At 38.3% G+C, this 12,988-nt stretch overlaps 1 protein-coding gene across 6 annotated transcripts in view; it reads right to left on the bottom strand.

The window, feature by feature from the left end:
- Stxbp4 (syntaxin binding protein 4) overlaps positions 1-12,988 on the bottom strand; it is a 177,411-nt gene that overhangs the window by 108,265 nt on the left and 56,158 nt on the right. For all 6 annotated transcript variants that reach the window (XM_045158084.1, XM_045158082.1, XM_004669983.2 and 3 more), the window contains one exon: positions 11,478-11,569. In XM_045158084.1, the coding sequence (XP_045014019.1) occupies positions 11,478-11,569 (92 nt within the window). The remainder of the gene's footprint in view (positions 1-11,477; positions 11,570-12,988) is intronic.

Consider the following 12,988-nt stretch of genomic DNA (forward strand, 5'->3'; position numbering starts at 1 on the left):
ATGGGATTCTAGGCAAGAGAATCTCACTTGGCTTTTGTAGTGTTGGAGATTGAACCCAGGACTTTGTGCAGAGTAGACAATACTCCACAAAATGAGTTACTCCTTATCCCCTCACCTCATATTCTTTTTTAAAAATATTGTTTAATTTATGTATTTGCAATCAGAAAGGAGATAATAAATGAGAACACCAGGGCCTCTAGTTGCTGCAAACAGGCTCCAAACACATGTATCTGGCTTTACATGAGTACTGAGGAATCAAACCTGGGCCATTAGGCTTTGCAGGCAAATGCCTTAACCACTGAACCATCTCTACAGCCCTCACCTTATATCCTTAACCAATCCTTTGTTACCCTACTTTCTCAGAAGTACTCAATAACACACTCATAAAGAATGCATTCTCATACTGTTTCTTCTTCATTCTGAACATATCTCAAATGTAACACTATTTCCCAAAGCAGATTCTGAGAGATACTAATTCTGTGTAGAACCAAACCTGGGTAGCAGTGATGGTTGTACAGTGTAGGATTTAGAGAAAATAATACCCACCCATTCCACATGGCTTTAAATTTTTTAAATATTTATTTATTTATTTAATTGCAAGAAATGAGAGACAGAGAGAACACACACACAAACAAAGAGAGAGAGAGAGAGAGAGAGAGAGAGGGAGGGAGGGAGAGAGGGAGAGAGAGAGAGAGAGGGAGAGAGAGGGAGAGAAAGAGAAAGGGGGTGGAAAGGGAGCATCAGGACCTCTAGTCACTGCAAAAGAACTCCTACTGCATGTGCCACTTTGTTCTGCTGGCTTTACATGGGTGCTGGGGAATTGAGCCTGGGTTCTTGGGCTTTGTAGGCTGAGGCCTTCACCACTGAGCAATCTGTACAATGCCCACATGGCTTTTAATAGATTTTATACATTAATGGGCATATGGATTTCCAATGAGGATGTATAACTTCATATACTACCATATTCCTCAGTGTGCTGACCATACTACAAAACCCATACCACTAATCCCAATGCTTCTATTTATTTACTTTTTGTATCAGCCCCAGGAATTAATGTTTACAAGAATAATCTAGAAACACTCGTAGTTAACATTCATAAACTTCTAATCCCAAGGAAAACACACAAGAGGGTTCAAAAGCTTCAACAGGGGCTGAGGAGATGCTCAGTGAGTAAGAATGCTTCCTGCACAAGCATCAAGACCTTGCTCCTCAGCATGTATTTAAAAAGCCAGGAATGATCAGAACACCAGTATTAAGTGGGACAGAGTCAAGAGGATTTCTGGGGTTTGCAGTTCGGCCAATCTAACTGAACTGAAACAGCACGAGCTCCAAGCGCAACAAGAGGCTCCATCTCAGGAAAGTAAGGCAGAAGAGTCATAGAGGAGAACATCCAGTCTCTTTCTTGGCCTCAGAGTGCATGCGTATCAGCACACACATGCACATGCACCATACACACATACCACACATATTACACACACACAACTTTTAAAAATAAATTTTTAGATAATGGAGGTTTAACAACTGGTCAAGAGAAATTATGGTTTGGGATTTCAGGGGATATGATACTTAACATGAGCTTAACATTGTGGTGGCAAAGCCCACATAAAGCACTAGTCACAGATCTTACAAAAGACTATAAAATCCCATCGCTACTTTGGACTATTCAGCAGATGCCGTAGCCAGTGAATTGGTTATAGATGTTACTTATTAAGTCCTTGAAAAGCTCCTTTGTGTTCCTTGACTTTATTTTTTATAAAGTTCTATTCAAATATACTTTGACTAAGTAAGTGATAAATGATTTGCTAGTGTTTAATACCAATGATCCCACAACCACTCTTACCTCTTGCACATCCTTCTCTTTCTTTACTGGCTCTGACAGCATTCAAGAGAAACTGCATGTCTGTGCTTTGGGTTGTGTCTGACCTTGTCTCTTTATTATTGCTCTGCCATAGTATCATTAGTTATTAAAAAAAAATTTTTTTTGAGGCAAGCCCAATAGACTGGCAATTTTATTATGTGAAAAAGAGAGAGAGAAGGCATACCAGGGCCTCCAGCCACTGTAATCAAACTCCACACATGTGTGCCACCTTGTGTGCATGTGCATCCTTACACATTTGCATCACTTTGTGTGTCTGGTTTACATGGGATCTGGAGAGTTGAACATGAGTTCTTAGGCTTCACAGGCAAGTGCTAAGCCATCTCTCCAGCTGACCCTGAGTTATTTTTGATTTACATCAATTCCAGGTAACTACTTTACCATCTATCACACTCCCCAACCTCACTTCAACTTAAATAGAACAAAATGGTAACCTCTATTTCAGTCTTATTTTGTTGATGAAGGTCTTCCCTGAGAAACCCATTCAATTACCTGCTTTCCTTATGAAATCTGAATGATGATATCATTCTATTCACCTAAAAATTTATGTTTCCTTCCATTCCCCATGCTTATTCCTTTTATTTCTTAAGATATTTGACTTGTCTTTCCCTTAAAAGTGTATTTCTGAAATGGTTCTTTTCAATTTCATAACCGAAATGGCTGTCTGATAAAGGGAAAGCTCCAACTTCCCTGATGTCTTTTATATATAGTGCTGCTCCAGGTATCTCTCCCGTGCAAAGAGGACTTGGCTCAGTGGATATAAAGCCCTTGCTGCTCAATCCACAGGACCCAAGGATGGATTCCTCAGACATCCTATGAAAGGCACAATCTGTGGTTGGCTTCTTTATTCCCATTATTCTGATAGCAAGAGGGGAAGAAGAAACAGGAGACTTCTCCAGAGGCTTGCAGGTCAGCTAGTCCAGCAAGTGGGAAACACAGCAGTGACGAGTAACAATGAAAGAAAGAGAAAGAGACTCAAACTCTCAAACAAGGGGGAAGTCAAGGACTAACACTACAAAGTTTTCCTCTGACTTTCACACACTCCCCACAGCAAACACATCTGCACTCACAAGCAAGGACACCCCTCCCCCCTCACAAGTGCTTCTTTTTGAAATATTCTCTTCTCTAGGTCATGACAGCCAACTGTCTAACCTGCCTTTCTGAACATTCAGACTACTTCTCAAGACTTGATTTTTACTGCTTAACTGGGAGAAGGGGTGGGGGGGTTTCCAACCTAGAAGTTGTCCCTTGTCCTTTCTCCACAAACTGTGATCACATTTTCTATCACACTTCAATTATCACTGACCCAAGCTAGTCCTCAGTCCCTCTTCTAGGGTACAGTTCTTCCTTCCAATGGCCTTTGACTATTCACACCTGAGTGCCTTTAACTAATACTCTCTAAAGTACCGGCTGTGGTGCTTTGAATGAGATGTTTCCCATGACTCTTGTGTTTTGAATACTTGGTCCATAGCTGGTGGCAATTTGGGAAAATTCAGGAGCCATCTCTTCATGCTGGAGATAGTGTGTCACGGGGGGGGGGGTGGCAACTCTGAGATATATTACTTATTATGTCTAGTTTTTGTCATTCTTTCCCTGCCATAATCAAACTCCCCCTTGAGATTATAAGCCAAAAGAAACCCTTCTTCCTCCCATCAGCTACTGTTGGTTGGGTGTTTTATCTCAGTAACATGAAAGTAACTGTAATGCTACTAATCTTTTATATTTGAGTAATGTTCCTTTTTATTTTCCTGTATTGACTAATATACGCCTTATTCATAGTTATGCTAATGAAAAGCTGAGTTATTTTTAACTCATTTTTCTCTCCTGGTTTTCACATCTAAATACTCAGCAAGTCCTACTGATGACATACCTGCTTTTAAAAAATTATTTTTAAACTTTTATTTATTTATTAGAGAGAGAGAGAGAAAGTGGGCATGTCAGGGCCTCCAGATACTGCAAATGAACTCCAGATGCATGCACCACCATGTGCATTAGGCTCATGCTGGTACTGGGGGACTGAACCTGGGTCTTTAAGCTTTGAAGGCAAATATCTTAACTGCTAAGCCATCCCTTCAGCCTACCATACCTGTTATTTTTCTATTCTCTCCATCTTCACTATAGTTTAATTCTTATTAACCTATACTAGGATTTTTCTTCACAGCTTCCTAACTAGGATCTTCTGAGGATTTTGTTCATTTCACAGACAGCTAACATGTATAATCAGTCTTTCTAAAATATCCCTTTATGACACTATTCTACTTAATGGACTGTGATTACTGAGTAAAGCACAAATCATACATTTAGGTGAGGTCCTTTAAAGTCTAACAAGTCACCTTCATATTGCTTACAATCACACTCTTATTTCTTTCCCTGTTCATTCTATGTTTTTTTTTTTTTTTTTTTAATAAGGAGGTGAGGCAGGGTCTCACGACATAGCTCCAGACAAGAATCCATTCATGATACTTGATTAGGCAGATATAACGTCCATGCTACGAAGGACTCTAGTCTGCTGCTGCTGCACCTGGGATTCTGAAGGGTATGGATGTGGAATCCGTCCTTGCCTTTGCTATGTATAACCTTGTGATGGCAGCAGGTGTAGCGCTGTGTGAATTTTTTAATATAGCAATGACGATTAGAATCACAGCAAGATAATTATATTTTGGGTTCTAAATGCCAGAGTCTCCTAAATCTGAAAGTTGTTTGTCAAATAAACAAAAGTAGGACTTAAACTGACTTGTGATGACTCAGCAATTCCTACCTTAAAAAAACTGCTCTAACAATCTGAGTCAGACAAAATAGTGAGCAAAGTCACAGAGAATGCATACTCTATGATTCTATTTGTTATGAAGTTCAAGAACATGCAGAACTAATCAGCTCATCTATGTTAAAATACGTTTAAAATAGGGATTAAGGTGCTAGGAAAATAGCTAAGTGGTTAAAAGCACTTTCTTTCAAAGCCTGCTGGCTCAGGTTCAATCCCCCAGCTATTTGTTTAAATCAGACACAAAAAGTAGCACATGTATGGCATTTGTTTGCAGCAGCAAGAGGCCCTGGTAAACCCCCACACTCCACTCACCACCCATACAAATAAATGGAAATTAAAAATAAAACAAAATAAGTCAATCACTAAAAGTAGTGATTCCAAAGTATAGATGCCAATGGATGCTGACTGAGATAATGACATGTGAGACTTTTATTTTGAAGGATAATTCCATCAGGGCTATTTAATAGAAATTCAAGTTATATATTTATGATTATTGTATTTTGTAATATTTATGCTATTTTTCAGGAAAAATATGATTTTTCATAAGAAGCTGGGTATGGCACTGCCCATCTAGAATCCCAGTACTTGGTTTGTGGAGGCAAGAGGATCAGGAGTCAGGCTACATTGGCTACATAGAGTCTGTGGCTAGTCTGGACTATGTGAGACCATGTTGCAAAAATTCAAAAATAATGTAAGTATCATAAACTGAGGAAAGCACAAACTAGGACAGTTGTTTGCAAAACCTTACAAATTTTCCTTATTCCTCCTTCCATTTGCCTCTTCGGGACACCACCCTAACTCCTGAGCCTGCTTGCCCTCACACTCCAGGCATTCTCTCTCTCTCTCTCTCTCTCTCTTAAGGCTCCCTATGCCCCCACTGCAGTTCCTTGCTGCTGAGCCTGCCTGCTTTCTGGACATCTATCATCCACCTTAGTCCTCCCAGCAGCTTGCTAACCTGGTGTTTCTCTAACTCCAATAATATCATCCTTGAGGTTTTAGTCATTTATCTATGAGACTAATAACCTGTAAAAAGAAGTTTGTGTCCCCTGGTGATACTTCTATATTCAGTCTTAAAAATATGGCCCTTTCACTTACAGCCATTACATTTTGTGTCTACTCTACTTGGGCTCAGAGTTCTTGACTATCTACCTAATCTACTTCAGCCCCTTCAAGACTGAATGTACAGAGATAATAAGTCATTGTCCTTAACTTTTTCTCTTGAGGCACCTTGGTAACCAGGAAGAACAGGATGGATCCATAAACATATTTGTGAGAAGAATCAAAATTTACCCTAAAGCACCAGTGAGCCTGCAGCAGAGATCACCCCCAAAGCAAAAACTGTGATCTATGATGGAGAGCCTACTCTCTGAAGGGATCATCTTGCAGGAACCCAGTTGGTGCCCTTGGGTGATGATTAACAATTTGAAGGGACCACCTCGCAGGACTGGAGCTGCGAACTTGATGAGTGAGACCATACGGTGACCAGAAATTCTCAATTATAGGACATCCTGGTGAAATAGCACATCTGACTCCAGACCTACTCAATTATGAAGATTATTTTCCTTTTCCCTCAGTGTTTCCTCTATTTACACCAGAGTTTCATGGCAGTATCTTGAAAATGTACTTGGGTTCAATGAATGCCTTTACTTTTTCCTGTGCCTTATGCAGCCACATTGAATAAATCTCCTGGTATTTACCATACCCCCTCAACTCCCGCCCCCACACACAATGACAGAAGAAAGGAAAAAGACCTATTTATATCTTTTATCAGCCAAAAAAAAAGGAAAATATGAACATAGTTATAAAAGACCAATATCCCTAGCAAAATAAAGTTGGCCCTGTTTTGGGGAGCTGGGTGGTGGGTGGCCGAGGTGGTAGCCTTAGTGGAATTTCCCCATCATCACAGGTTGTCATCACCAGAGATTGACAGGTTTCAGAGGAAGCACTATACTGCTTTTAAACTCAAGACCGCAGAGGAATTACATAATGAAACAATGAGGTTTAGTTGTCCTTTGGTGAGCAACTTAACTAGCAGTGATTTTTAAATTGTGGTACTTCATCCTCTTAGTGAATTATATGATTGAGTTATTAATGAAATAGGATTCAATATTAAGCAAAAGGGCAATGTGTGTTTTGAGAGACTTTTGCTTCAGCTAGATATGTGATTGTGATGGATTTGTGTGAGTGTGTTTTGAGGAAGGGTCTCGCTCTAGCCCAGGCTGACCTGGAATTCACTATGTAGTGTCAGGGTGGTCTCAAATTCATGGTGATCCTCCTACCTCTGCCTCACAAGTGCTGGGACTGAAGACATGAGCCACCATGCTTGGCTTACTATGGAATTTTAAAGAAGGGTGTGAAAAACCAATACTTTACAGTGGTATTTTTTTGTAGTGATAAAGCGATGCAATTTTGTAAATTAGTAGTGACTACTGTACAACACTTTGATCTAAAGCCACCACAGGAAATAAATGGCATACAGAACATCTTGCACAAATGCCAATAGCACTGCGCTCTGACTACCAAAGTATCGCATAGAATGCTTTCTTATCTGCCCTAAAATCACTTTGGTCAGAAGGAAATAAGTTACTAATTCAGAGCATGAGTTCCTCTGCTACTGCTAGAGAAGCTTTCTGTGCTCATACAGTCCCCCACTTCACCACCACATCCTAAGCCACCTTTGTCTCTCCTCAATAACAAGGGGACAGAAGCTTTGAAAATTGCTTGGTTACCACCACTGTACGGTAGACAAGGACACACCACCTTAATTGGCAGGAGGAAGCTGTGTTCTCTACCTTAGTCCTTAGCTGAATGCTACAGGATTACTTCAAGCTGGGAACTCTCCTCAGAGTTATGCAACAACTAGTCTTGGGGAGACTGTAATGAGAATACATGATTTAGTAGTAAAAGATAGGTTGGAGAGACGGGCTTGTGGTTAAAAAGGGACTTGGCTTAAAAGCCCCTCCTAAAACAGGTTTGATTCCCCAGTACCCATGTGAAATCAGAAGCACAAAGAAGGACATGCATCTGGAATTTGTCTGCAGTGGGAAGAGGTCCTTACATGTATACACATACTTTCTCTGCTTGCAAAATAAATAAATAATTAAAAATATCTTAGGAAGAGAAATGCTTATTAAATGAAAGACACTTTAAAAATGTGACATGTATCATATTTTTAATGAGAGGGTTAGATTTACTTTGCCCAATAAATTAATCGTAAGGTTAAACTCTGTATTTCTAGAAATACAAATTCATAATAAATAGTATTTGAGCTTCTGCCAATAGGATCTATTGTTTAGGAGCTACTGTGCTATGGTTTTGGTAGTGGTTTGTTTCTCAAGGATTCATTTGTTGATGGTGGGGAGGGTGGTCCCTGGTGTGGCGGTGATAAGGTCTTGGGCCTTTAGGAAGTACAGCCTGCAGGTTGGTCACTGCTTTCTATTTTACTGTTGACTGCTCAGAGTCCTTCCTTTATTGTCATCTGCCTGTGGGCTCTCACCAGAGGTTAAGTCTACTGACCCTCTCCAGTCTCAGACTTTGGACTTTAGCCACAGAACTGGTTGCTAAATAAGCTTCTCAATCAAGTTCGCCTGCCTCAGGTAACTCATTATAGTAAAATATGGTTATGAAACATGCATTCCTAAACTTGAACTGGAAGTAAAAAAAAAATATTAGAAATATTTATTACTTTATGTCCTTGCTTGATGTTAAGGGTTACTGAGCAGCATTCAAGATACCTGGCAGAATACATTATTTCTTTAAAAGGGGGTAATAGGAAAGCAAATATAATCAAGTTACCTTACACATGTATGAAAATGTCATAATAAAATCCCTTATTTTGTGCAATTAGTATATACTAATAAGACAATATAAAAAGTACACTTGAAAAACAAAAGTAAAACAAATAAGAGATTATAAGAATATTGACAAATCAGTGTTATTAGAACCAAAAATATTGAAGATTTTCTAGGAAATGATGAGCAACATAGGATCCAAGATGAATATAAAGGATCCAGTTATAGTTTTACAAAAAAAAAAAAAAACAACCAAAACTAAAAAAGAACCTTAAATTTTGAAAAGATAACATTTATTATATTGGAAGTAAAATGTACACAATAATTAGATTATTTAAATCTGTAAAAGATTACTAAATCCTGTATCAGAAAAAAATGCTCAAATGTTAAGTAACATTTTCAAAAAAGCATAAATAAATGAAAAGCCAAAAGGAAGATTTAAATTTATAAAGATGCTAGTATTTTCAAAATAAACTATAAATTTAATAGTAAAAGTCTTTGCTAGCAGGAGATCCTGCTATATGAAATCAACCAACTGGACAAGCTGTCCACCCCTGTGAAATAGTGGCAAACCTAGGTGGGTAGCCAGAGGGACCGATCTCTGATTGGCTAAGACACTTGCTCAATGAGAAGGAAGTTATAGTTGGTACTGGAAGCCAAGTCAGAAGCCTATGGAAGCAAGGGTCACAGACTCAACTGAGAAGCTCCCACTAGTCTTTGGCCAAAGAGAGGTTATACCCATCAAAATCTCTCTTAATTAACTATGCTTACCCCCTTTAATCTAGGCTACTCTCACTCTCCTTTACAGAATCTGTTTTTCTCTTTCACAGAAGGCAGCAAAAACCAGAAACAACCAAAATCCGTCAACATAACAAGAAAAGATAGCTGACTCCTTATCATGAGATCAACCACCTCTGGCACATCAGCCAGGGTCAAGGTGAAACCACAGAGATGATGACTAGTTAAGTAAGAGTGCTGCTCTCACAGCAAACCTGACAACCTGCACCAGGGTGACGGTGATATAGACACTGAAGATACTCGAAACATATCAAAGCAGGAAAATAGAAGTTGCTGAGAGCTTAACACTAAAGGAGACTTATGACCCTACCTGCCAAGACTCAGGGAACTTATGGAAGACGGGGTGGAAAGACTTTAAGAGCCACAGAGTTGGAAGGAATACTTAGAGGTATTGACCACACCCCTCCAACAATGACTGACTGTTGCTCTCACAACTCATAATCCATATCCCCATGATGAATACTAGGAACTCCACTAAGGAGGACTCTCAGTGGAATAGGGGCAGAGACGAAGGGAATGGGACCAATACATGATTTGTCCATACAAACAATGTTTTTAATTAATAAAAAAATTAAAAAGAAGAAAAAAAACAGAAGAGGGAATAGCTGGAAACAGTGGAGAGGAATGTGGATGGGGACAAAGGAGGGTCTTGAGAGGGGATTAATAAAAATATTTTTTAAAGTCTTTAGTACAGTTTATTAGGGCAGGATAAGAGCAGTGACCAGCCAAAGTAACAATTTAAGAGAACAACAAGAATGTGTAGGGTTAGAAAGGTGTTGGTCAAAAGATGTAAAATTTCAGTTTCTCAGAAGAAGTAAGAAATTTCTGGTACAGTATGACAATAGCAATGAACAGCATGGTTTCGATAACAAGTTATTTCATTTTGAAAATGGCTGAGGAAGTGCTGGAGAGATTGCTTAGTGGTTAAGGTCTCGTGCTTGCAAAGCCTGATGGTTCAAACTCAAATCCACAGTACCCATATAAATCCATATGCACAAAGTGGCACATTTATTTTGAATTCATTCACAGAGGCAAGAGTTCCTGGTGTACCCATTCTCTCTTTCTCTGATTGCAATTGAAAAATAAAAGCAAAAAAAGAGTATGTGAAGCAGTGCATATGTTAATTGATTCAACTGAGCCATTTTATGATGCATCGTATTCTAAGACATTATGCTAGTCCATTGTATATATATTTTTCTTTTGTCAATTAAAAATACACACACACATGCATACATATATACATACATATGTATGTATTTTATGTACGTATGTACACAAAATAAACTGAAAGGTGATGACCACTGAAAGAACTTTAAGTACAAAATTATGATATATCAGGTAAAAATTCTTGGGATATATAGAATACAAATGAGCTGACATGAAAAAAGATACATTTCTGATAATAGTTTATATATAAGTTTATTTTCCAGTGACTATAGGTATCAAAACTCACAATACTTTGATTCAACTCATTATATTTCAAAGTGTTATTCAGTGGTTTTCTTTAAAAGAGAAAAATAATTATAATCATTGGAAACCCAGACACCAACCAAAAGTAAACACAAATATAATATACCATCAGATTAAATTGAAAAGGCAATAAAACATAGCAGAGATGCAGATATCAGTATTTTGTATGGTTACAACAATAAAAAAGTATATACAGGGACTGGAGAGATGGCTTAGCAGTTAAGCGCTTGCCTAAGGACCCCGGTTTGAGGTTCAATTCTCCAGGACCCACATTAGCCAGATGCACAAGGGGGCACACACGTCTGGAGTTCATTTGCAATGGCTGGAGGCCCTGGCACACCCATTCTCTCTCTCACTCTATCTATCTCTGTGTCTGTCGCTCTCAAATAAATAAATAAAAATAAACAAAAAATTTTATTTAAAAAATTATATGTAGTCACATGATACATAAAATTTAAATTAAATAAAAATGAGATGTTACGATACTTCTAGTAACTGATAAAAGATAACAGGAACAAGGAACTAGGATATCTAAAGCCATGGTTAACAGATTTGACCTGGAAAGCAATGCAATAAATGACTACAGGATATGCATACTTTGTACACATGAGGAATTTAAATTAATCTGTGTTTTATATATTTATGGAGGGAATGTGTGTTATTTGTGTATTTTTTTAAACCCAATGAAAACTTCAAAAAGGCTGGCATATATATGGACCCACAACACTGAAGACTCATGACACACTGGATCAAGACAATTGGATGAAATATTCTCTACCTGTGAATCTAATATGTTGGAAATTTCCTGTGCACCGACATTTACTTCATCCAGTTGCAAGCAAAACAAATTTCTGGCAACCTGGACAAAATCTAAAATGAACACATTTCAGTAAGAGCATAGAATTTAATCCCTTCTAAACAAATCTTACCTTCCTCTATGGGAAGTTGAAATGATGCGTTATAACTAATGCTTCTGGTTTAACTTACATAAATTATCTTAAAACATTTGCCCAACTGCCAGGTAACTATAAGTTCATATAAGAAGAGATACACTGGCTTTTTCTTACTACAGCTGTCAGGAAAATCAGTGAAGATATAAATTAAGTAAACACAGACTATGGGCATTTCATTCTCCGTTTCTAGTTTTATGGGTTACAACTTCTTTGGAAGCATATGACAATGTTATGATTTCTGGATTTCCTAAGTGGAAGAATCTCAGGTTTAATAACAAGAGAAGTAGCTAATATTTATGTATAGCTGCTGCATTCCAGGCATGCATTCAATACTCACACCCTATTCCTCACCCTAATCCTCACGCTCTGCTGAGACAGGTCCTCCAGCCCTCCCATCCTATAGAGAAACACAATAATACTTAGGCTGACTACCTTAAACTGACCCATGCCTCTTGGAAAATGAGTCTTACAGTAGTCTATAGTCTTCTTCATACTTCAAGTATGACCCATTCATTTATGTATCCTCAAAATATTTTTATTTTAATTCCTAAAGCTCCTCATTAATGTTGACTATTTCTATTTTATAACATATCATGGATTTATTATCTTCACTTGTCTTTATAAAGATGTTAATTATAGTTTATCAAGAGTTATTTTCTGCTCTTCATCTTTTCTCTATCTGAATTTCTGTTTTCAGTTTTTCTCATCGTTTGGGCACTATATTTTATGCTGATTTCTCCAGATGTCTGGAAACTCTTGAGTTTATATTTAAAAATTAAGGCACTGAAAAAGTTGGTTGGAAATTCTGCATAACTTGCCTTGTCAGCTGGCAGGATTCTTTTACTACGGGACAAGCAAGCAAGTGGCTCATACATATTTTTGTCCCACTTCTTAAGAGAGTTCTGCAATTCCAAGCTATAACTGTGGCTACAAACATAACTGAGTAGCCTGGGTGTGCGTACTGAGCAGTGACTCACCATGATTCCTTCAAGTTGTCTTGCTTTTAGCAAGTACAGGCCCGTAATATCTGTTTTAATTTCTTAAAGAAATAAACTTCTTTTCCCTGGAGGTATAAGGAGTGGTAGGTGTTAGATTCCTTGAAAAGAGGACAAGGAATCTAAATATACACATCAAAAATATCATATATGGGCCAGGTGTGGTGGCTCAGTACTTGGGAGGCAGAGATAGGAGGATTGCTGTGAGTTCAAGGCCACCCTGAGACTACAGAGTGAATTCCAGGTCAGCCTGAGCGCTAGAGTGAGACCTTATCTCGAGAAATCATATATATCGTACATCGGGCTGGAGAGATGGGTTAAAGCACTAGCCAACGAAGCCC

Source organism: Jaculus jaculus, chromosome 9 (genome assembly GCF_020740685.1).
Source record: "Jaculus jaculus isolate mJacJac1 chromosome 9, mJacJac1.mat.Y.cur, whole genome shotgun sequence".
NCBI lineage: Eukaryota > Metazoa > Chordata > Mammalia > Rodentia > Dipodidae > Jaculus > Jaculus jaculus.